Raw genomic sequence first — 26,454 nt, 5'->3', positions numbered from 1 at the left:
CCTGAGTTAATCAACTATTTTCCTCTGACTTCAATATACACTGTATTCCTCTTTCTCACAATGCCAGGTCTTTATCAGAATAAATCCTCGTTAGATTTGTGACCCTTTTTTTTTTTTTCTGAGCTTCCCAAAAGGTGTTTTAAATTTTTTTTTTCAACGTTTATTTATTTTTTGGGGGACAGAGAGAGACAGAGCATGAACGGGGGAGGGGCAGAGAGAGAGGGAGACACAGAATCGGAAACAGGCTCCAGGCTCTGAGCCATCAGCCCAGAGCCTGACGCGGGGCTCGAACTCCCGGACCGCGAGATCGTGACCTGGCTGAAGTCGGACGCTTAACCGACTGCGCCACCCAGGCGCCCCCCCAAAAGGTGTTTTAAAACAGTAGTCAGGTTTCCAGGGATGTATTTACTTAACTACTAGTACATTTTCATGTTTCCTACAAATAGCCATATCTTGTTATAGTTAGCCTTTATATGTAAATTAACCATGTGATTTTTTAATTTCTTTGTTCTCTCTCTTTTGCCAGAATGTTAACAATTTTATTATCACTGCCACACAAGGATACTCCCATTGATTATACTAGTTTTATCCAGTAGCAGAAATTAGGTTAATATCAGTCTTTTCCTTATGGACTAAATCTGACTTATTCTAAGGCACTGTAATAGGTCTTATGGAATTACATTCCTGTTTCAACCTCATGGGAAAAATCTGCCAATTTACAAGTGGCTAATGTACTCTGTTGTTATTTATTGGTCCTTTACTAAAATATCTTCAATCCCATATGAGATTTCCAACTCAGGTTAAGTTTACGTTTTTAGAGAATTCTATTACTGCATTTAATTATTGTTTATCTGCAATTTTAACCCACAGATTCTGTAGCACTTGACTGCATCTGGAAAGGATTTGTATACTGCTTATGCTTCCCTGAACCAGGAGGCTACAATCCCTCCTAACAAACCACAGTGATCCCTCTCATAGATCTATGGATGCGCCACATATCATTTCCTAGCTACCAGCTTCCCCCCACATTTCTACTACTAAGACTGTGCCCAGTCTTTGAAGTCAAAAATAATAACTAACTCATAACTAATTCCCACTCTGAATCTAGCCCTGCAAATTCACAGAAGAGAAATTCATTAACTACGTGCTGGATTTAACTGGATAGTAATTACATTAAGGGACTCATTTTTCTTCCAAGCTTCAATTCAGCCTTTTTCTTTAGTCTTTTAGGGTTTGTATAAAAGAAGTTGAATAGCTTATCAGGATCTCTGCTAATTAGGTGAGTATATGACTTTAAGCATGCCATGAAATTCATCTTAACCTGAGTAGGAAAATTCATCTTAACCTCCCAGTGGGTCCAACTTCCTAACTTTCCCATGAGCCCCTTTGACATTCAGGATCAGCGAACTGCAGCTCGTTTTGTTCAACGGATACCCATCTTTCCTATCTCCATGTAACCTGGAGATGTTACTGATTTTTTTTTAACAAGGTGAAAAGCTGACCAGTCTAAAATAATCCTACATGTGTGTATATATATATATATATATATATATATATATATATATATATATATATACATCATCACTCTCCTTAAGTTAAGAGCCTAGAGCTCTATAGCATTGCTACCAGAATGTTGGAGCAAACAAAACACCCACTTGCAAATCAGCTTTTCTCTGTCAGTCTGCTTTTCCCTGGGCCTATCTTAGATTTGGGGTATTTCAGTGGTACATATGAGAGAGCAGTTCCCTGCAAAGCCACACAGGGGAACAGAACCTTCTGCTCATGTATCCCAAAGTAGGTTTTTAAGCACCTCTACCTGCCCTTCCCTCTCTCCTCTTTTCAAGGCCTCAGCACAGAAAGGAATCTTCACCAGTACTGCTGATTCCTAAATTAACATATATATTTAAAAAGTGATTTTCCTGGTACCCAAGACATGTGTCTTAGTAGGACAACATGTATTCTTCTAAACAGTAACTTACTAAATGTTCCCCCTAGTGCACTAAGGACAATGGGCTATATTTTTAGTCCAAAGACAGTATGAAAATCAGACAAAATATACGACTTGTTATACACTAAAATGTATTGAAAGATTCTTATTGCTTCTTTAATCCACACATATAATTCTCAGCAATAAAGAGAAGTTTTAGAGTATGTCTGTGAGCAGGTGTAGAATCCATGATAATGGGAAATTTACATTCTGTGTGTAACATTCTACAGTAATCCGTTAACTCTGTGTTTATCCTTCCCCACCTTGATTTGCTCTGCTAAAACGCTCTGATTCAAACACAACATTCAGGAATCAGATTGGGAAGGAGCTATAACCCCGGTTCTTACTTAAATCTGGTGGGAAAGAGGTCACTTAATAAATTGTTCACTCTACGTGGAAGCCTCCTATGAGGAAGATTTTGCTAAAAATTGTGGAAGTGTTATGAAAGCAGCAAGAATATGGGACTATGATAATGAATGAGACCTCCTAATGAGATTTATCAGCTAGTAAAAAGGCAATACATGAACACAAATTGGCACAAAGCAGAGTAGATGGGATTTGTGCCATAGCAACAGTAAAAACTTGGAACACAGAGACAGAAGGCAGCATTTCCAGCTGTGGTTATCTTGGGACATTGAAGAATTAGGTCATATTGGGAATCATGTTAGGATCCTTAACAAACAAGACGGCATTTAACAGGCAAAGTAGTAGAGATAGGAAGTAGGGAGTAAGAACCTCAACTGAGGAGAAGTTTTAGGAAAAAAAGAATATTTGAGTTTAGAAATCTTCAGACTGGCTTCAGGGAAAGCTTGATTGTATAACTTAACTAGAAAGTAAAGCTACCATAAAGAATAAGAATTAAAAGATGAACTGGGGTCAGATTTGAGGACACGAGATGCTCTCTGCCAAGTAGTAAAATTTTATTTTTAAGAAATGGAGTGATTTGGACCACTAGATACTGCCTGAATTCATCCTGGGAAAAAATTTCTGGACATCTTTTCCTACATTTTCCCCAGCCATAATTTTTTTAACCAAACTTCAGATGAGTTATGCTTTGGGAAATGTATACAGCAGCTGTGGATTTCATAGAGACAAGTTAGGAGGCCACTGCAATAGTCCAGACGAGAGAAAATGAGCTTTATGTGGAAATGGAAGGAATATGACAGATGAAAGAGGTATTACAAAGAGAAAAAAAAGTCAACAAGAATTGGCAACAAGCAAGAGGAAAGTGTCAAACGTTAGGGAAGGAGGAAACGTGTATCCAGAGTAACTCACCGAAAGACTCTGAAAGAAGTGAGTTTTATTCAAGTGAGCTTTAAGGACTATTTGAGAGCCAAAAGAAATACAGAATAAGAGAGGACAAGTACTTCTGAAAAGGTTGCTACTTAGCGGTAACAGGCAAGCTAAGGAAGAAGCAGTACCAGAAAACATTATTATTTGTATGGATCTCGATTTTTCCCCCCAAGTCATTGTCTGGGGAAATTTCCCTGAGAATTGTCTCTTTTATTTTCTGGAATCTTTTTCACTTACCTGGATTTCCACTAGATCTGCATCATGCACATTGTCACTGGGCTTGTGGGGGTAGAACTGGGGATACTCTGCAGATAACTGGAAGGGCTCTTACCTGTTGCTCTGATGGGACACATCTCAGGGGCGACAGTGACCCCTGGAGACCAGCATCGGCCAACATCACAGCAGCACTGCATTTTGGTTATGGACTGCGGCAGTTGGTTAGAACAGCGCCCGTTTGCCAGAGCCGTGTAGCAGTATCCAGGGCGTACATCTGCGAGAACAAAGAAGCACAGCCACGCACACATCACTGGGATGGAACTCGGAACACCCCTCTCCTCCTCCAACACCTCTACGCTTCACACTTGGGCTCTGGCAGGCAGGATGCGCTGACACTCCTGCCTCCTGGGAGGGAAGCGGTGAGCCCTGCTTGGGAACAATACTCAGTCAGAACTCTCTTCGTCTCACACCTTTCGCCCCTGCGAGCTGGTGCACTTGGCCAATGTCCCACATTCCATCCCCAAGGTGGGAACGAATGATTACAACCATATGTGCCATAGGAAAAGAGAGACTAAGAAAATCACTGGCAGTGACAGTTAATTAGTTATAAAGACATGTCTCTATACTGAAGGGAGACTGTGTTGTCCTTGGTTTCAAACTACTTAATTCGAGCCACTTTAGGCAAATATTGATATAAATCTATTTTAAAACAACATGAAGTCTGCACTATAGTCTACATTTCTAAAAGATCTTTCTTATTTTTCAGACTGAAACCGTGAGTCAGACTTGCGAGATTTTTTTTTAAAGGAGTGAGCCACTTTGCCGTCAGATCCAATGCTTGTTAATAAAGATTTCCTTTTGTCCTGGGGCCTTAACAGGTTTTATAAGGCACTGGTTATTTACAAGTTCAAAATGTACATGATTCCAAGTTCTTAGTCCCATAAGATGTAATGGTTCTTGAAAGATTTTTTTTTTTTTTTTTGGCAGAAAGGTATCTTCTCAAAGCAGCACGGGAAGACATATTTCTCTATACCACTTTTATTGGGTTACATCATGTCTGACTGTCATGACAACATTGACACACTGAAGTACAAGTCTAGGCTACCAAAAAGGAGCCTGTGACATAGTAGAAAGCTGAGTGCTTCACGGTGAGGAAGCACCGTGAAATAGACGCAGCCAGCTAAGTATAGAACATCTTGATCCACCTAACACCTTGAGGATGAACCTCCCTTTAACAAAAGTGAATCACTGCACAGTGATATCCATACACAATAAAGTTGTAAAAAGTACATACTATTTTAAATATGCTTGGTATCTAAAGAAATTAAATGGTAAACACTTTTATAAAATGAATAATTTTTTATAGTTAAAACTTCACCACTATGTTTCCTGTAGGTCTAAATATTAACCTTCAGGTTTGATCAGAGAAGGTCATACCTATAAATGTCTTCATCTACATCATTCTTAAGAATACAAAGCCATCAAACCTTGAAGGTTACAAGAAATCAATTAAAAATAAAATAAAAAAGAAGGCTAACTTAGACACATATAAATTATTAACATCATAGGAAGAAGGCTACAAAAAAAACCTAGACAAACCATCAAATAAAATTAGGGATCAGCTTGAAAGAATACAAGATTATTTCTGAAAAATACTGAATACTTAGCAGGGAGGCACCAGGGTGGCTCAGTGGGTTAGGCATCAGTCTTTGGCTCAGGTCACGATCTTGCCGTTCTTGAGTTTGAGCCCTGTGTTGGGTTCTGTGCTGACAGCTCAGAGTCTGGGCTGCTTCAGATTCTGTGTCTCCCCCTCTCTCTGCCTCTCTGCCCCTCCCAGACTCACACTCTGTCTCTCTCCCTCTTTCTCTCTCTCTCTCAAAAATAAACATTAAAAAAAAAAAAAAACACTAGCAGGTATTGTGGCCCTAGTTCCTACACCTGCAGTCAGACTAATAGTCTCAACAGAGAGGCAGAGCGAGTTTCATTGCAGCCTGATCCAGGGTAAATGGCCGGAGAGAGGAGGGCAGACAAGATAAGCTCTGTGAAGCTACAGGTGGCACCTTCCCTATGAAGAAGGAGCAATAAAACTTCCTAGTTTCTACTTTTCATTGCTTTAAAGCCACTGATAATTTATATACTCAGGGATTAGTAAATTTTTGGGGCATGGAAACCAAACGCTGTTAAGAATAGGAAGAAATGTTCAAAACTGGCTTATATCCCAGTTTCAAATGAATTTGGTGGTCAAAACCCAGTATAAATACTTGACCACAATTTGTATATATAATTTTCAGTGTGGGCTATCTTTCGGGGCAAAACTGGGACCTACAGTTGCCAATCGCAAAGTCTTAATGGGCTAATGTCTATTAGTTTGCACATTAACTATGATACTATTTTACTGCCCTGCTGGCTGACTTAGATGTTATATCAGTAGGTTAGAGACTTGATCAAAATGGTGACTGTTGCAGCTAAAAAAAATTACCAGCCATATCTGGGTTGTTGGCAATCTCTGATTTACAAACAGCACCTGCACATACAATAAGCATTTGGCTGATTTCTTGTTCTGCAAGGAGGGCTTTGGTTAAAAATACACATATTTACAATATTTATAATTTGGAATAAAACCTATAGGCTGACAAGTAAAGGAAGGGAAAATATGTGAAAATCAGGAGGCATTTGGAGGAACTGTCCCCTGGGCACACCAGCCTGAAGTTTCCCATGTCATCAGGAAGCAGGAAAGAAACCATTGTATAATGTGGGATCATTCTACCTCGAGGCTAAGGAGTGGCTTTGGGATGATCTGAAGACCTATGGAAGCTGAGGGGGAAGAATGTTAGGATTTGGAGGAGACAAATGGAGGGCAGGAGGAGGCATAGATGCCTTCTTCTATTTTGAATTTGCTCTGGCCAAGACATCTTGCAAAAAGGGGTAGGAAGCTTTCTTCCTTTTTCTCCTTCTGAATCACTTGGCCTTTTCTTTCAGAATGCAGAAGTCACATTCTATCAAAACAAATATATTATGGATTAAATAGGTGTTTGCGGGTCATCCTAGACTATCAATAGGCCTCTCATAACCAATCACTAACATCGTTGTGTCCAACCAGGAGCTAGGAGCTGTGAGGCCCAAACTAGGATTCCTGGGAATTGATGAGACAGAACACACTAAGATGAAAAGACCGCCCTACACAAATTATTATAAAGCACCAAAGCAAGATCACAGAACAAAAAAATAAAATAATACTGCAAAAGCTTACAGGACAAAGGGAGTGCTGAGACAGGGAGGTTTGAGAGCCTGAGAATGTGGGGGCCAAAGGTAACAGGTGGAATCTCATGCTTAGAAGAGAAGTATAAGGAAGATGTGATATACCACTAGCCACGTGTGGGGTTTTCTATTGGTTAGATTTACTAATTCCAAATAGGCAACCTAAAAGCAAACCTTGGATTTGTTTATAAGTTGGAGACTGTATGTATTTTCTTTTCACTAGGGATATTTGGCGGGGGGGGGGGGGGAGGGGGGCGGCGGTTGAGGGTGTCTCTGTGGTTTACCATGGCAGGAAATACCAGCATTAGGGAAGGCCGAAAGGTCACTTGGAGCATTTTATGTAACAAGTTCCTAACTATGGCAACAAACAAAGTACCAAAGAAGAAGAAAGCTTGCTTGCCTATTTACTGTGTCTGGTGTTCACTCCGGAGGGAGCAATGACTGGGTTAGGGACCGTGGGCTGGGGCCCAAGTTGGGATCTCAGCAACTTCACTTCTTAGCTGCTTAAGCAATCGAACCAAATTACTTATGTGGACTCTGTAAACCTCAGCTTCTTCTCATGTTCAGTATGGTTGTGAACATTAAGTCAGATAATTTCCATAATAGCTCACACCTAGGAGGTCACCCATGAATCTTAGTCTCCTCCCCATACCCCACTTTCTTTGTAAATAGTATGGGTATATTTGGTAAAAGTATTTTAAAAATGTAAACCATCTGATATGTAAAATGTGTTTTAATCATTTTAGTATAATTTGGGGCTCTCTTTGAAGGTTAAAAAACACATCTACCTATTTTCTGGCCCAGAAAGAACTTCTGATCTACCTCTCTGCTAAGCATATCCCTCAGATGTCAAGTGCTAGTTGGGCCAGTTTGGGGAGAAGAAGGAGCTCTGTGGATTGCAGCCGCTGTCCCTTCCCTGCAGTTCCAGTATACGTGGAGAGATCCTGGAAAATCAGGCAATGTGGGCACCACCGTTGTTTCTAAGGAAAAGCCCAGATATGCTTCCCTCACTGGTTGTACTTACTCAAATGTCAACTAAAGAGACCGCCCTCAGCTTTTATTACATGATTAAGTAAAAAGGAATTCAGAATTTCAAGTGCAACTCTGTTTGGGTCTGAAATTCATGGCTTGTGGTGAGGATGCGAAGCTGAGTGTCTCAGAAAATATGGGCCAGAGACAAACATCAAAAGATAGAATTCGTTTTTCTCCAAGACCATTGCCATAGGCTTTCTAGCTGTGCCCTAATAATAAGGAAGTACTCATTTTGATATTCAACAAATACTTACTGAGTGCCTACAACATGCAAGGAATTGTGCCAAGAACCACCAGGGATATGTGAGGATAGCAGTTATGTAGGCTTTAAGGAGAGCTTACAACTTAACTAGGGAGATAAAAACATACAGACATAAAATGTCCCTAGAAGACCATTTATGAAAAGTATTTCCTCAGGTAAGGGAGAAACCGCTTTCAGGTAAGCTGATCTGGGACATCTTCAAAGACAGAGAGCCTGAGCAGAAGAAGGAAAGGGGGCTTGAGCTAAGTGGTACAACATGTATGATTAAAGGCATGAAGGAATCAAAACAAATGACCTGTTTGAGGGTGAGAAGCAGGGACTGTGCTGATAAGTCAGCAAGGCTGAGAGAGGTCAGAGAGTGTCTTTAAGTATTAGGCTACACACCTGGAACTTGAACTTTTCTCTAGCAGACTAGACTTTGAGGTAAGTCTTAATAATCATTAAGTCTGACAGTTATCAAACCTATTTTTAATAACAAAATCCCTTATTTTAATTGATATTTTATGCAGAAGCCTAACACCCCACTAGATAAAAGCAGAGTGTGTGCACGTGGGGGGCACTGACTGGGGGGGAGGGGTCCTGTCCCCTTAGTCTCCCCCTTCTCACTGTTCCCCTCTCCCACCCTAGCAGCTCTGGAGACCTTTTCCATACCTGAAGGATCCAAGGGGCACAGACTGAAAACCACTAATTTCCAAATCCTAATGGAAAACTACCAGAGGTTTGTGAGCAAAAGAATTATTTAATCAAAGCACTATTTTAGGAAGATAAATCTGACAAGATAGATTGTAGAGAAGCCAGGAAGCAGGGAGACCAATTAAGAGATTATTGCAAAATTTCAGACCTAAATTAACACAGGTCCCAGGAAACGACTGAAGGTTTGACACTTAACATAACTGCAAAGTTAATTTATAGACCGAGGACATCTCTATGGGCTCCTGGATCATCCCTCTTTCTGGGAGGCAAACATCCTAATACAAGAGGACAAGATGTCTCTTTTCTTTAAGACGGTGCTCCACTGTTTAATGAAATATAAATGTACATTTTACATAAAGTGAGAAATTATTAGTTCCCTTTAACAAACGTGTTTAATAAGATGTTCATTAGGGAACTGGTTTGTAGAAATCACTGTTTATGCTGTTTATAATTAAACCTACCTATGCATCTGGTACCATCGGGAGAGGTGTAAAAACCAGGAGGACATTTGCAAAAGTAACTGCTGACCGTGTTTGTACATTCGCCCCCATCACAGATCCCAGGAATGGTGCTGCATTCATCAATATCTGAAACGTAAAGAAGGGGTTACTATTCACAGAACGCAGTATACAACTGTTCATCACCAAGGGAGGTTCAGATGTAACACCAGTCAAACCATGTCCCCAGAAACAGCAATCTTTACAGAATAAAAGCAGCACATGAAATAGTCAATTCATTGACTATTGACCCAGAAGTGGGTGCTTCTTCTTTCAACACAGTCTTACCCAAGACATTAGTGCAAAATAAAAGAAACTTGCCCTGTAAAATCTAAAAGTATGTACTGTTTTACCAACTAACTATAGCATGCTAAGATTCCAAATGTCACTTAGTTTAAAATTTTGTTTTCCCTCTTCTCTCCATGTTTTGCACTGAGTTAATCTCCCTTTATATTTATTACTCTGTATTCTGCATCAGTTCCTGCATTTCTTTACAATTGGATTTTCCACAAAGCAGATACTGAAATCCTACAGAGACCATGTGGTCTGAGCGCTGACCAAGACTCAGAGACATCTTGGCGTTTTCAGGGGCACCCAAACTGCCATGATGATGGTTTTCTGCGGGTTTGGTAAGTGAATGTGGGGGGGCACTGGGATGCTTCACCCAGATCTCTCTCAAGGAAGGACTTGTCCCAGTACTGGGGGTGCTATCAGCAGACAGCCTTCAGTTTTCAGCTCCTTCCAGGACTGCCTGAGCTGTGGAGAACCATCTCAGCCCGGACTCCATGCTTCCCATGAGCCCAAACCCAGTGACTGATCGTGGAGAACAGGAAGATGGTGGTCTGGTCATGTGCACCAGAGGGGAAAGCTCTGAAAACCACTGAATACCCTGTGGGGTCAGCAGAGGCCATAGTTAGAGTTAGCTCTCGGGGCCCGAGGCCAATGGTCTCTTCCAAGGAAGCAGTAAAAGTTCCTTAGGACAAATACAGCCATTTCCTTCAAGGGGAGCTTTTCAAGAACCAGATTCAGACACTGACAGTTGTCAACAGATGTGGCACCAGTGAGGGGAAAAAAAGGAATTGAGAACTTCCTGTTAGGCTAAAAGTAAACTCAGAGCGCATGACCTTGACTCCAAGAGGAGTGGGCTTTCTGCACTCACCTAGGGAGAGGTGCGGTTTGACCCAAGTGCCCTGGAAGTATTGCAATGGCCAGACTACACTGTGGGCACTCAGAAAGCCCTAAATTAAAAAAAAAAAAAAAAAAAAAGAGTATTTCTTCTCTAGTTTAAGTACTGCTCTTCACTTGTAAAACCAAATAGAGTTCTAAGTGGACCAGATTCAAGTGTCTTCTGACTCAAGTTCACCCTGTTAGTCAAAAAGGCAGCAGAGACACTGTTTACATGCAGTTTAACCTTTTTAAAACCAAAATCCCCATTCTTCTATGCTAGGCTAGAGGCTAAACCAAACAATATTTCCCTGCTTATATTAGAGTCAATGCTAACATAAACAGCATTGTCATTGTGAAGTTGTATAATGGTAAAGATGTGTATTTCTATTCCGGCAGAAATTTTACTGGAGTCAGTGAAAGTCAGGCTGAGAAACCACCAAAGATGGAGCCTAAGGTTCTAGAACTAGCATAATATCAGAAAGCACATTTTAAGACAGTTCTTTACCATCAATCCTCCTGCATTTACCAGCCACACTCCTACTTAAAAAACAAACAAACAAACAAACAAACAAGCTCAGCCTGGAGGATTCAGTAACCCTATTTAAGAATAGAAGAGGAGGGGCGCCTGGGTGGCGCAGTCGGTTAAGCGTCCCACTTCAGCCAGGTCACGATCTCGCGGTCCGTGAGTTCGAGCCCCGCGTCAGGCTCTGGGCTGATGGCTCAGAGCCTGGAGCCTGTTTCCGATTCTGTGTCTCCCTCTCTCTCTGCCCCTCCCCCGTTCATGCTCTGTTTCTCTCTGTCCCAAAAATGAATAAACGTTGAAAAAAAAAAATTAAAAAAAAAATAAAAATAAAAATAAAAAAAGAATAGAAGAGGATGTATCCCTGTAACACAGAGGTATCAAGAAGAAAACATACCTTCCTCAAAATGTCCCTAAAGATAAATGTCTGAGTCATTAAACTCCTATTGAAGATCACGTGAACAACAAGTGTCTATTAAAAGAAATATTTTTCTACCTGTTAGTATAAATGACCGTGACCATCCTTTTTAAGGCCACTTAACCTACACCAATAGCCGAAGGGGTTATTTAAGTGACAAAACACATCAGAAAAAGTTATTCAAAAAACAGAATGAACTGGCAGGACGGAGCAGACATCTTTCACATGCTGGCTAGGTTAGCTTTGGCCCCTTTACTGAAGATAATAGCAACGACAACAATAATAATAATGAGAGTTGACAGGTATTGAGTGTGAGGCATTGATTAAATGCTTTATGTGTATCAACTCATCTATTCCTCACAGTATAGATATGGGCATAAGACCTGATCTCTATAATTCTGGGATAGAGATAGCTATCCTAGGGATAGCTGTTGCATTTTCCTGAGGCCTTCAGAAAACCAGCATGAGTAACACTCAAAATAAGAACAAAGAGGTTCATTTATAAAGTGATGTTAAACCCAAGTCTCCCATTGCCAGGGGCTGGGGAAGAGGGAGAGGGGCAGGGATCCCACTTAGGTGCATGGCCCCAGAGGTCAGTAAGTCAGGAAATACATCATAGTATACACCTCCCTAATTTTCACCCAGATAAAGATAAAACTGGACTAGGCCAAATTATTCCATTTGAAGGAGCCTAAATGGTTTTGAATTCCCTTTAGTGTCCTCTCCTCGGTGACATACCCATTTTTCTTCATGTGTCTAAGGCCCTTCTACTTTCCTGAGTCTCCTTGCTTCTCAGTCCTGTTGCTTCATGGCAACAGGGGCAGGAGTTCTGATTTTGTGACCAGGCTGTGGTGAAGTCCCCTCAATAGTAAAAGGCCGGAATAAAGTATCTGAATCGAAATCACTTATACTTCGAAACTCATACTAATCTATTATTTTTTCCAGGCTCTTAGCATGCTGTATTTACCTCCTTTTAATAGAATTCAGGGATCCCACATAAGAGAGTTGGAGATCAGTGGATTTCTTAGCACTTTTGGGAGCCAGTCTGTATTAAATATCAGCCATAAAAGTAAATCAGTTTGTGGGGGCCTGGTGGGAAGTGAGGCTTGACTGGGAAGAGATGCTTCTGTGCTCTGGACACTTCTCCCTGGCTCCTTAGGGCAGAAGGGAGAGGCAAAGCTGCTGGGAAGTAGCCATGCTTATGGTCTCACTGGCCTCTTGCTGCGTGTCCAAGAAGGGACACAGTGGTAGGCCCTTTCTGTCCAGATTTGCTGCCTGGACACAGGAAAATCCAGTGTAAAAAATCTGGCTAAAAAGTAAATAAGCTGATTCTTCAAGTCATGTTGAAAATAATATCAGCCCTACTATTTTATAGTCATACCATATATGCCCACATACAGCACCCGCTATCTGATCACAACTGGGAAATAATGAGAAATGTGACAACTGAGTCTGGATTACAGAAATGGAAGGGACCCTGTTCAACCTCCTCATCTGAAAGCTGCAGTAACTCAGAGCTGGTAACTGATTTGTCCAAGATCACACAGGTGGGGGGACATTACTAGGTGTAGGGCCAGGTCTACCTTATTCCTAGGGCTCTTATGCCTGCACCACAGAAATTGTATTCAGCAACATGTAGGGAGCTGGTGACCCTGAACAGTGGGAGTCAAGGGTTTACAATGAGCTGCAGAGCATGGGGCCCCAACTGTAAGTCAAGTAGCCCCAGGAGTAGTAAGTCAGTGGGTCAAGAAGCCCCAGGAATTGTCCTTGGTGCCTGAGAGGATAAGAGCCCCTCATAGCAAGTAGCCATCAGATGAATATGTCACTATTTCAGAAAGGGGAAGTCTTAAGGTTTTTGGCCATGTATTAGGGAGGACACAGATGTAGGGGCTACATTTTTAAAAAGTCCTTTGCATCATGCAGCGCTGGTATAATTGCTAAAGGCTGGGCTGGCGGTAATCTAAGTCTCAAAATATTAGTGGTTAATTAGGAATCCAAGGGACTTCTTCCAGAAATAAAACTTAATCCTTTAATTACACTTTTTATTTCTTAATTTCCTCCCACAGTAACCTATGCAAATATGGACTCGGTTTCCAAAAAGAAAAGGCTCATGTGTTCTTTCAATGTGCACCCTCGAGAGTCATTGGAAAAATCAACAATGAAGGTGGGCGTGAACTCTGTTTCCCTTCCCCCCCCCCCAAATCACAGCTATAAATCTCAATATTCCTTCTTAAATTTATGAAAATTTAATAATTGTTACTTGATCACTTCTGCTTGATCATTTACGTTTCAAAGGAATCTAAGTTGCATGTAATGATATAAAATTTGGTATAGTTTCAGGGCAAAAGGGATATTTTAAGAAGGGAGAATTCTGCAAAAGGCAGATCTCACTGAAAAAAAAAAAAAAAAACTGCTCTCCCCATCCCTGAGGGAGTAAAGGTTAGCAGCTTGTAAATTTGCTAAAGCCAATTTTTTATTGAATTGGTTTTTTAAATAAATTACTGTGGGCTTCCAGGTACCCAGTTCCTTCCTTTCCAAGTCAAGAGGAAGATGCATTTTAAAAGCCACTCCAAGTAATGGGAAAAGTGCCAGAACGATTTTCACAAGGGCACAGAATCCCACTGTGGCCTGACCATCTTCCCAGGGCACACAGATGTTCTCTTCATCCCTTCACTGTGTGGGCCAGTTTTTCTGGAATTCCTTCTATTGACCATCCTATCAATCATCCTATGCCCAGAGTTGTGCCATTCCCATAGACAGGCATAAAGCTGGAGAAAAGCAAGGGAGTTGAAGGAGGAGACCCAGTTCACCAAGCATTCTCAGAGGACTTTCTGATTACTCTCCTACCCGAGTAAGACAGGGCAATAATGCCCGAACCAGCTTCCAGGCCAGAGTACACATAATACAAACAGGACATTCTCTTCCAGTATCAATTTTGCATAAAAAAAATAAAAGAGAGGGGAAAAAAAAACCCATCATCTGAATTTAATGTAACCGTAGATGCTAAGGAAAAAAAAAAGGTCTAGCCAAAAGTATGCTGTTTTTATCTTGCTACTGATTTCAATATGCAGCCGGAAAAAAAAATATTTGTGAAAAAGGATTAAGTAATTTTCAGACTGAATTTTTTTGTCCATTGGATACAGCACCATAATAGGTTTCTTAGCATTAACAAAAGGATTTTGAATGATTTTTCTTTCAGTCTGAGTATTAAATCTGTGCATCTTCTGTCTCATTCACGACCACACAAGGTGATCAATCCTGACAGTTGTTAACTGACAGGTGAGTGAAAGGCAAGGGACACAGGAAAACAATTCTACTCCAAGATGGAAGCTATCTAATTCCAAAAATCAAACCTTGTCCAGAAGACTGGACAAGTCATATGGATCATAGTGCCCTAAATCTTGAAGCTGACTGTATCTAAGCTGAATATATCAAGCCGAGAAAACCTGAAAATATAAGACACAACCCATTGCTGAGGTGGATTTTGCATGCTATTATAAACCTGACAGCTTATTAGTGGCATAAAGATATATGTATATAATACCTGAAAATATATACTATAATATTTAAAAATTTTCAAAATATTAGGAAAGATAAATATTAATATTGGAGGTTATGGCTTACATCCGGGAAAGAAGGCAATATAATATGACATCACAAGTACCACAGTGTGAATCAAAAGAAGTAAATGCTAGTGCCATCTAAATGACTTCAAACAGGGCACTTACCATACCCAGTTCTTTAATTTATAACATGAAAGGGTACAGGTACTTAAGTTCTTTGCCTCATTCAGTAGCAACATCCTCTGCTTCTAACTTAAATCTACAACAGAACTTCTAAAATACGTTGGCCTGGAAGAGTCAACTTTATCGTTCTTTGAAACTTACTGTGTTTTTACAAAGTCCTAATTCCTTAGGAAGAATGTATTTTTCACAGCTCCCTCAACTGTTCATAGCATGTTCAAGAACGTATTATTATAAATTCTATGTGATTGATAACTTAAAAACAACTCTAGAGGCACCTGGGTGGCTCACTCGGTTGGGCGTCTGACTACGGCTCAGGTCATGATCTCACGGTTCATGAGTTCGAGCCCCACATCTGTGCTGACAGCTCGGAGCCTGGAGCCTGCTTCTGATTCTGTGTGTCCTGCTCTCTCTGCTCCCTCCCCCACTAACGCTCTGTGTCTCTGTGTCTCTCAAAAATGAATGAACGCTAAAAAAAAAAAAAAAAAAAAAAAAAAAACTCTAACCCATAAAGATAATTCCATCAGTGCCAGATTTCAGATTACTCAGTTTCAGGGCAAGTAGATATTAAACTTCTCATGTGTCATTTATGAATTGCTCTTCAAATCTGAAGCTGTCTTTCCCACATATGATATACTGTGGCTATCCACAAAGAAGATTAATGAACTAAGCCCATGACTTAGAATGAATTATTCCTCATTGCTGGGGTTTAGGAGTATAGACACAACAGCAGCTGCTTTCAACAAAAGTGCATGCATCTAAATGCAACTTTATATCACACAAGGTACAGCTAAAAATGAAGGAAGAAGTTTTGTCTGCTGAGTTTGATAAGAGATGTACTTTGCTATATTACTGTCAGCCATTATACATGCAAGGTGCATGCACTCATCAAGGGAAAGAGAGTTGGATGCCGCCTACTTATTTCCTAGATGTTTCCCTCTCATGGAAAAAGCATTTCTTATGGCCTTGGATGCCAGGCCTCTTTTTGGCAAGCAGCAGTAGCGGTACATATGAACATAGTCCCTCTATGCACATTTTAGGAGCTCAATCTAGAAACTAAATGCAAATGTATAAATTTACCTCCAGTTATTTTTCTGTTTGATTACCATTAAAAAAAGCTTCCATTTGATAGGCACAAAAGAAAATACTAACCTTGTACTCGGAGCATAAATAGAAGAGTTAATCTCTCCAAAAACTAACAAACATATATTTTAACTAAAAAAAAAAAAAAAAAAAAATCAGAAGATATGTCCTTCTGAATGATACGTAATGATTAAATTTAAATTCATGTCTCTAGAACTATGCAAAAACATGTGTCTTGAACATTTTAACCCAAATATTGGTTCAAAAATATTTCATGTTTTAATATTTAATTTGATTCAGATGGATCTCTTATTTTGGGTCTATAAAAGTGGAAAAAGCTGCAGGGTTTTTCTGGTTCACTAGCACAAAGGCATATTATTCCTGGTAAGAATATTATATTTACACATTCACAGGAATGACAAAGACAGAAGGATTTTGGAACAATTTACAATAAAGCTTGTCGTTGATTTGCGTTTTGCCTGCCCCTCCACCCCTTCACTGCAAAGCATAGTATTTCTTACCTTCACATTTTTGTGATGCTTCATTAAATTTGTGTCCAGCAGGGCATTTGCACTCAAAAGACCCAACAGTATTAATGCAATTTCCTCCTTGACAGAGCCCAGGGATGGCCTGGCATTCATCCACATCTGTCAGATTTTAGGAAACAGAGAGAGAGAAAGGGAGAGAGGGAGACATTCATATAAAAGTTACTGCAGAAGAAAATGTGACAGTTTTTATGTCTATATTACTCTATTTATGTCAACGAGTTATTTGTCCATTGCAATATTTGGAATACAATGAGAGAAACTATTTCTCACAATTGCTTTATGTAAAATAAATTTTTGAGTAACATAAGTTGGTTAGTAACGGTTGGTAAGAGGTCACAAATGTTTTTTCCCACCTTCCATCTTCTCTTGTGTAGAAGGCAATATTTATACTGATTTTTGTGGGTTTTATTATGAAGGCTGCAAGTTACAGGATGCAATGATAAAAAGGCTGACAATAATAACTAGAGTTATTCAAGAAATTCTTAGAATCAAAAAGCAACACATTTCTATAATAAAACTGTCTCTAAGACTTATATTGAATGATTCAGTTAAAGCAGAATTTACATAAGATCACAGAGACTGTATGAGACAGTGAATGCTTTTATGCAGATGAAATGGAAAATGTTCACCTTCCATTCTGTAGAATTGTCTTGTGCAGTAAAAATTAAACAACCCAGGAAATTAGACTAAGAAGTGAGAGAGACCCGAGATGAATACGCAGTCTTACTTTGCTGGCAGAGAAGCCACCAGAGGGAAACTTTTTAAAGTAAGTCAGTGTGTCCTCCCAGCTCAAAACTCAAGCACCTATCTGAAAAGATTCTACCTGCCCCCTCTACTCTCTGCTCTCATCTTCTGACCTCCTCTCCCTCTCTGTCACTCTCCTTCTAAACTGGCTTCCTTGCCATTCTTTAAATATACCAAGGATGCACTTGCCTCAGGGTTTTTAATAGTGGCTCCTTTGCCTGGATCATTCTTCCTCCATAAAGGTTCACACCATCCCATCTATCCGGTAGGTCTCTGTTCACTATAGCAGTACATCCTTCACTGGCCAAACAGCAACAGCCAGCCCCCTGTCACTCACCACCCTTCCTACTTTGCTTACTTTTTTCCTTAGGATGAATCACCAGCTGACCGAATAAATGCTTGTTTGCTTTGTTTTGTTTTATAAACCCATTGTCTTTAATTCAAGTTCCAGACAGCAGGTTCTTCCTCTGTTTTGTTCACTGCTATATCCCTAGCACCCAATAACTATGGTCCCACATGTAGCCCCACATATGAACTTTCTAGGAACAAAAGTAATCATTCCAGGCTCATTGTGTTGAGTTGGAAAGACTGTAAAAAATATATGTACATTCTCTCCATCTCTTCATTACATATGTATGTATATATGTGTATAAATACACACAAAAGTCTAGTTTAATAAAGGACCCCCAGAGTGGCAGTCTAACTTTTCTTTCTCTCACTTTGCATATTCTTTTAGAAATCTGGAAGCCTAGGGTACTCTCTTGTTTTACCCTTCATTGTATGAAACAAGAGAGTGATCACCAGTTTTAAAGTTTCTACTACCCCATGTTCTTCAGAAAAGTTGGCATGAGGGAAAGGGTACTAAAGGAGCAACAATTTATTTTGCTATCAAACTGTCACTGTTTTAAATGGAATGTCCTGGCCCACAAATGAATCACTATATGGGCAGTATAATTAGATTATGTTTTATAGCTGATCTCAATTTTATCTGAGACCAGAAGTTTCCATTCTCTTGATATGCTGAATATGTTATTGAAATGTTATTTGAAATTGATTGTACATATAAGCAAAACTTGATAGTCCTGTTGGTCATAATTTTTGGCCAAGAGGAAATACACAGGAGGGCACTTCTCTGCTGGCCATGCCTTCCACGACTGAAGACAGAATAAGCTCCTTTATGAGCCCATTTGCCCACAGCCCCTCACATCTGGCCCAAAGTCTAAAAACACTGGAAAGGATAACAGAGCCCCAAGCCTATAGCAGACTTGCTCCAAAAAATCCCACACCCAAACATGAAGAGTTTCATTCTCAAAGTGTCAATATAACTGCCATTTTCATTTCATGGGTTTCACAAAATTTCTGATAAAAATCTTTCTTTTTCCTGACTCTTGAATAGCAGAGTCAGGAAGGAGCAGAAAGAAAATGGTGGACAGGTCTAGATTGTAGGAAATGCACAGCAAAGTCACAGAGTAGCCACTCTTCTCTCTCCCTCGTCATTCTCTGTCCCCCAACTGTCTCAGTGCCTCAACCTCTGACAATGACTCATGGATGGATAGTTGGGCACACCAAATCTGGCTTTCTGGTCTATGTCAATGAGTTCACGGGTATTAGCTGGCTTCCAAACACCAAAACCAAGAATTTCTTCAAAATTCACTTCTAAGGATAAGAAAAATAACTAAGGTTCCCAAGAAAGGGGGAACTAAACTAACTCTTTACTTTATAAAATCACACAATAGACCCCTTTGTAATTCCTTTGTTCCAAAGTGACTTCTTGCTGCTCCTGACATTCAGAAGGACAAGTTGAAGGGCACATAAAGGAGCTGTATGTTGTACCCAGAAGTCAGGAGCCAAGACCAACAGTGTTTATCACAAGTGGAATTTGTGGAAGCAGAATTTAATGGAGACCCACAGAACTGTGTGATTCATCTCAAATTCTGTTTTACTGCACATCAGCCTTAGAATTAACACACAGAACCAAACCAAACTGGTATCTATTTGCCTCAGAAAACCATACCCTGAATTTTCTGAAAATATTGCAACTTGTTAAAAAAAAAAAAAAACACTGAAGATGTCTAAAGGAAGCAGATACAGCCTGGGAGTTTTCAATCCCATCAGTTTAGTGCTGAACTGCCTCCGTTCACTTCCTCCTGTTTCCTGCCAGACATCCAGACAATAAAAGAATTTGTACAGCTGGAAGAATAGGAGTAAAAGCCAAAAACAGAGTAAGGGCTTCTATGGGAGACAGGAGAAGAAGCAAGCAGGCGACATCTGGGGATATTTAAAACTGTGAAACAAATCTTAATTTATTTCTGACTTGTAAAAAAAAAAAAAGCATAATGTAGCATGTAAAATGGAGAGAGGAACAATTTTCTTGAGGTCAACTAAGGACAACCCAGGAGACAGAGGAACTCCAACAATATCAAATGGAGGGAAAAAAATAAGAAAAACAAAGTACCTTGTTCACAAATTTTGCTTTGTGTTTATACATAGCATTGCTCTAACGCACAGCATTACTGCAACCAGTATCACACCACCCCACAGAAACACCTCTGGGTTCGGAGGGGGAGCTGCTGGCAAGGAAAACTCCAAGGAGACCAGCTGCTCTCTCTTGATCCACGTTCCTAATGCCTAAGTTGGATATCATGCCGTCAGCGAAATCGTGAAGTTATGTCTCTGACACCGCTTTTCCATTCTCTCCAACTTCACTGGAGAATGGCTCTCACAGAGCAAATAAGATGAATCCATTAAGAGCTCCATCAGCCAGGGGTTTACCTTGACAGGCTCCCGTACGGATATTTGGAATGAAGCCTCGACGACAGGGGTGGGGCTGGGCGGGGCACATCTCACAGGGGTGGCCCCAGGCTCGGCCGACAGTGGCACAGCAGAGTGTTTTTGTGCAGACAATCCCGCTGAGCTGTCCCTGGCACATCTGGTTGCTGACCACGGTAAAACATGGGCCCGTCCTGTAATCTGAAAATAAAGAAGGAGAATTCCATGAAGGTCCAGGAAAGCAGGAACCATCACGCAGAGAAACAGCTGTGCCCCATCTTGCTGGACTCCAAACTGGGAAACAGTCTTCAGGGATAGAACCACAAATCACTGACTCTGTGCGAAGCCTTGGGCAGATCATTCTGCTCACCTCCATCTTCCTCACCTACAACATAGGGATAAAAACACCAGTTCCTATCCACTGTGAAGACCCTGTTGTAAGAATCAAATGAGCAAATGGAAAACACTTTACAGTTGTGATGTCCTATAAAAATATAGCATATTATTACACATTCATTCACTCAAGAAAATGTACCAGTGCCCACTATGAATCAGTCCCTGTGCTTGATGTAGATGTTTTGGTGATTAAAATAGACCACATCTCTGCCCTCACGGAGCTTAGAGTCTTTTATTATTTAGGCTGGAAAAAGAAAAAATTTCAAAACTTGCAATGAGGCAAGTCATGGCATTTTCTTCCTGGGAGTTCTTTGAACAAAAGAAATGGTTACCCGGTTCTTTTGGATTGGGTCCATCTTTTTTCAAATACAAAAAAAAAAAAATGTGCAAACAAACAAACAAACAAGTAGGCATTTTTTAAAATTTACCCATGCAAGGACATTAGGCATTTAGTATAAAGAGGAAGGACACTGCTCTGAAATCACTGTAACCCTTAGGCAAAAGTCCATCTTAAAGTAAACAGAGATAAGCTAAGGCCATAGGGAGAACTTCCAATTACTCTCACCAGATGCAAAATCTGCCTTCATTTTTGTTTTGTTTTGTTTTGTTGTTTTGTTTGCTAAAAGGAGAAAGTCAATCTGGATTCAGCAGCCAACAAACAAGAAAGATTAACATGTAGTGAGCAAAGAGGACAAAAGGCAGGCTGTTCCCAGCCTAGCCATGATAGAAATCGAGACCATAATATCCCTTTCTGTTCCACAATGACCTTGGCAGATAAGGGAGGCTGGGTTGTGGCGAGACCATAGGCTTCTATCTACCACCCAACATCGCATGTTTCCCCATGTCATTTTCAGAAATGCACAGTTTCCCATGAGTCCAGGGATGGAGTAAATAAATAATAAATAACTGAATAACCCCAGTTATTAGTTATTAGTTATTAGTAAGTTAGTTTCACCACTGAATTCTACAGTTTTATGAAAATCACTGTGTGCGCTAATGAAACTGCTGGGTTGGGTTTTCACTTTTCTTTGCTTCTTTCTTCTAAGTAGCTCATGAGACATAGATATGCAGTTTACAAACGGCAACTCTTCCTTTACAGTACCAGCAAGAGTGAACAGGGTGGACCATGACCACATTTGGACAATAACTGAATCTTACCTGCAGGCATGCCGCTGTTCTCCATATTCTCTCTCTCCTGCTTTCTTTGCTGCAGTAATGACTCCAGCTCCTCCCTATTACTAAATGTTCTTCCTCACTCTCCCTTCTCTCTTGCTAAAATGAGCCACCTGTGGTCAATGGCACCTCCCTAATGTCCACGTGGAAAGAGGAGCCTTCTAAGGAGTTCCTAAAACAAAACGTCACCCAGTCTAGTTCAGCAAGAGGACTAGGCCCAAATTATGGTATTACTTGAGAGATGGACAGGATGGCCAAAACATCGAGTCCCCATCTTCACATCTCCCTCTTTCCATGCAAGTGCTTGCAAAAATGTGCTATGTGTATCACTGATGGAATGCAAGATGACTTTAGATTGTCATGTTTTAATAGTCATGTATTGTTTTTAAATTTTTTAATGTTTATTTATTTTTGAGAAGGAGAGAGATAGAGCATGAGCAGAGGAGGGGCAGAGAGAGGGGGAAACACAGAATCAGAGAGTGGGAGACACAAAATCTGAAGCAGGCTCCAGGTTCTGAGGTGTCAGAACACAGCCCAACGTGGGGTTCATACTCATGAACCGTGAGATTATGACCTGAGCCAAAGTCAGACACTTAACCAACTGAGCCACCCAGGCACCCCGTTATGTATTAATTCTAATTTGTATTATTAAAGAGTATACACATAACAGACTCTGATTTCACAAATATGTTTGCTATGATGAGGATTAATAAAAAAAAAGTTTAACTCAACTTAAAGGAAAATATTAATGAACACTATTACCAGATATGCAAATAGGACAAAAAATTGTGTAGATTGCACATAAACACCACCAGTGTTACCATTCCAAAAGACTAACCTTATACCTTTGTTCCCCTCAAATCTCTAATGCTCTAGCCCCATCTATCTTTCCAGTCCTATCTCCTGACACTTCCTCAGTTTATTGTCTTTTAATTTTTTTATGCATTTTTTTTACTCCCCTGGTTATTTTTTAGTTTTAGATAGTCAAGTTCTAGGTATATTTTAATATTTCTCATAATATGCCAGATCTGTTCAAAATCCACTATCTTCTTCCATAGATGTTGAATTGAAACAAGAATACAAAACTTAAATGCTTGAGCTATTGAATAAAATCTCTGCCCTCATTTCAGTCTGTCTATAAAGAAAAAATGACAGCACCATGATGGTACCATAACAGTTTGGAGCAAAAGTGCTCTTAAATGCAGTAAACTCATGGGCAAACTCAAAGGCTGTAGTCGTTCATTGTTTCATTCAATTCTTCCAAATGTTACCTATAGGCATTTAATAAATACTTCTCTAATATATGGCATTTCTTTTCTATTTTAACACTTTATTATATATTTTTGTGATTCTAAATAAATAATATTTCAGACAATTAGGAAAAGGTAGAAACATAAATAAGAAAATAAAAATCTCATGTAATTGTACCTAAAGAAACCCTTGCTACATATATGGTATTCATATTAGGTTATTACCTAAGTTCACATGTGTTTTATTCTTGATCACAAAATAGCACTGTACTAAATACACGATTTTTAATCCTGGTTTTTTCACTTAACATCGCCAAAAGCACTTTCCCATGTAAATACTATTCCAAAATATTATTTTAATTGCTAATAATTTTCCATCAAGTTATAACATAATTTATTCAATAATTTTCTTTTTGCGTGACATTTAAATTGCTTCCGATTTTTCACTATTACATACAACAGCGTTCATTACAGATGAACTGCTTTAGGATGAGAAATGTTTAGTCTCAGGCAATAGCCATCATTATTTTTATGGCTACATATACATATATTGCTTCTGAGACCAGCAAGATCACAGCAACATAATCTCTTATTTAAAAAATAGATAAAACCGTCTATGTTAGGTAACAAGGAAAGGATTTTAAGTTTGTTTCTTTTTCTCCTCTTAATTTACTGAGGTAAGTGCAAATGTTTGAATCAAACAGATTCATGCTGGCATGTCATTTTCAATCTTTTAAAAAACATAATGGAACAGAAATTTGAATTTACAATCCTCTCTTCGACATTGCTTGGATTTGGTTTTGCTTTTCACTTTGCCAAGACACCTCATGGAAAGACCTTATATAGAGGATTGCAAAGAATCAGGGTAGATGCAAACACATGTTTTGAGAGGGACACCAGCAAAATTGAAGCATACTACAAAATACAAAGAAAATCTGATTCAGTCCTGTCTGACACTGGCTCATGACTTCAGACATGAATTCCTCATTGGAAAACCTTCATAAAAAGAAAATAATCCTTAATACTTTTCTAGAGTCAAGTTCTTACCCTCATCTCAATATGAAACACATGGAATGGAATAGGCACTTGTTAATTCTGACAATTTTCATTAGGCATCTCTAGAGCCCGTAGGGGACCCATCTGTATTAAATATACTAGATATTTGGCCAAAAGTTTGAGTATGTATAACAGAATCTATAGACTTAACACCTTTCTACACTAAATACTTATCACTATGGACAAAGAACCAGATCATTGGACAGTGCATATTAGTAAGTGGACATAAATGTATTTGTAGGTCCACATTTTCAATAAAAATTGCTGAGTGCAGAAGGAGACGCATAATCTGGATGAAATAGAATTGGATCTAAAAATCTCTTGGAAGGTAAATGCTCTATTAACGTGGTTTTCAAATGTCATTCTGATTTGGCAGTGTATGCTTTTTGTCCTGTGCTTCACTTAGATTGCCAAAGTTATGCTGTTTTTCTGTCCAATACTTCAACCACAGAAAAAAAAAAAATCCGCCCACACTCCCAATTCCTTACTAATAATCCAATTATTTACAATTATTCCCATAGCACTTACGTGATACTAGGCTAAATTTACATACTCTTTTTTTCAGATAGTCCCAGCACTAGACAGGGAATGTGCTTAATTCAATGCTTGAGTAATGTCTGACTCATTCCCTCAATGTAAATCATTATTCCTAATGCAACTAAAATATACTATTAAAAATACTCTCTGTTTGCAAATTGATTTACAATCACTTCCTTAGAAGACCTCTATAAACCAGGGCAACAGACCAAGACTTTACCAAATTAAAATGCAGTTTTAATTGTTTTTAATGGGCTTACTCTAGTGTGGCTAGTTCCTGGGAAATTCTGCATGTACATGTTCCCATTCTGAGTGGTGAGGCTTCAGGACTGTTTTCAATCCCCATAGATTTATCAAGACTTAGGATCTAACCAATGTGTATCTGCAGCCTCGGATCCTAGGCCCCTGCCCAGCTCTGCAGCTCAGAATGCTGTGACCTGCGGTGGTACTTCACTTTCATTTGTAATAAGACTTCACCCTGAAGCAAATGCATCATTCAGAGAGAAAGAATATTGTGGTGCACTGAATTCTTGTCACTCCTGCCCAGTCACTAAACCACAAACTGCAGGGAAGGCACAAGGATATAATTTTGGGCAGTAGGCTCCAATTATTTTAAATCCTTCTTTCCATAAAAATTACAAAAAAAAGAATGAGATATCAATTTATCCATGACAGGGTCATAGCATGCTTCTACCTTCCAGGTAGGTTGGCCTGAGACACATCAGACTCCTAATGTGTGGAATTTGAATACAACCTCTTCAAGAAGGAGTTCAGGGAAATTTCAGTCCAAAGAAAATTAAAGCAAAGAAGTTCCATGATGATAATTAGTTTCATAACTGCTGCCATTTCTTCTTACTCCAATTATTCTTAACTTTGGGACATAAGCAGATCACCTGGGAAGTTCCACAAAATACTAATGTCTGGACCTCTGTCCTCCCGCAGCCCCTCGCCCCCCACCCCCATGGAATCCAATGCAGTAGATGCAGCTTGGGCCAGGGTGTCCTTCTGTGTTTTGCAAAAGCTCCCCAAAGCGACTTTGTCTTCTTGGGCTCTAAATTGTCTTTCTGTCTGCCTGTCTGTCTGTCTCTATCTCTTTCTCTTACCATTATTGAGAAGTGCTTGTGTACCATTATTAATTGGAGGTATCTTCAAGTTAGCTGACTGCCTACCTGAAGGTCTACCCTTAGAAATGTGAGAAAGCCCATGAACTGGAATCACCACTACTCAACATAACCCAGTTCCATAGTATTCCTTTCAATAGTGTTGACGGATTATGAGGCACTTTACTATGTTCTTTATTAATTTTACTAACCACAAGCTCACTAAACCAAACAGCAAATCAAAATTTCAGAAGGCTAATCACCCACTACTCTGCTGCCCTAACAGTCAATTGAATTCACATTTCTAGGCTCTCCCCTCCCAGTGTTAGAAAGCACATTTATACACATAACATCACTCCACTACCATGAACTCCCATTTCCAACTTCCCAGCCCAGTGCTATACGTGAGTGAAATGCCAGGAGGATTCTCCATCCAGGTTCCAAATACAGTAATCAAACTTAGCATCAGTAACAGCAAAAGTTAACTTTTAATTTCCTCCAGAATTACACTATCACAGATCACCTTGAAATACTTCCATGACTCCTGACTTGACTAAATATAAACTACTAAACATCATTTATGAAGTTTGTGCCAAAAACAGTCAAAGTTTAATCAAATGAATCCTCCAGATCTAACTTGTAGCTGAGAGGACACATAGGGGTAGAAGAACAAGTCAAATGAAACCACAAGGAAACAGTCAGAAAATCCAGA

At 39.7% G+C, this 26,454-nt stretch overlaps 1 protein-coding gene across 1 annotated transcript in view; it reads right to left on the bottom strand.

Moving 5' to 3' along the window:
• The window catches only part of FBN1 (fibrillin 1), a 233,001-nt gene that overhangs the window by 107,303 nt on the left and 99,244 nt on the right, over positions 1-26,454 (bottom strand). Inside the window, exons 6-9 of the mRNA XM_047074460.1 lie at positions 20,234-20,431; positions 16,691-16,816; positions 9,203-9,328; positions 3,612-3,770 (exon numbers count right to left, since the gene is read on the bottom strand). Coding sequence (XP_046930416.1) covers positions 3,612-3,770; positions 9,203-9,328; positions 16,691-16,816; positions 20,234-20,431 — 609 coding nt within the window. The remainder of the gene's footprint in view (positions 1-3,611; positions 3,771-9,202; positions 9,329-16,690; positions 16,817-20,233; positions 20,432-26,454) is intronic.

This window comes from Lynx rufus, unplaced genomic scaffold, assembly GCF_022079265.1.
Source record: "Lynx rufus isolate CCGP_SWC_20201006 ecotype Redwood Valley unplaced genomic scaffold, mLynRuf1.p SCAF_13, whole genome shotgun sequence".
NCBI classification, from domain to species: domain Eukaryota; kingdom Metazoa; phylum Chordata; class Mammalia; order Carnivora; family Felidae; genus Lynx; species Lynx rufus.
The sequence above is the reverse complement of the archived record's forward strand: the minus strand, read 5'-3'. Positions and strand labels throughout refer to the sequence as shown.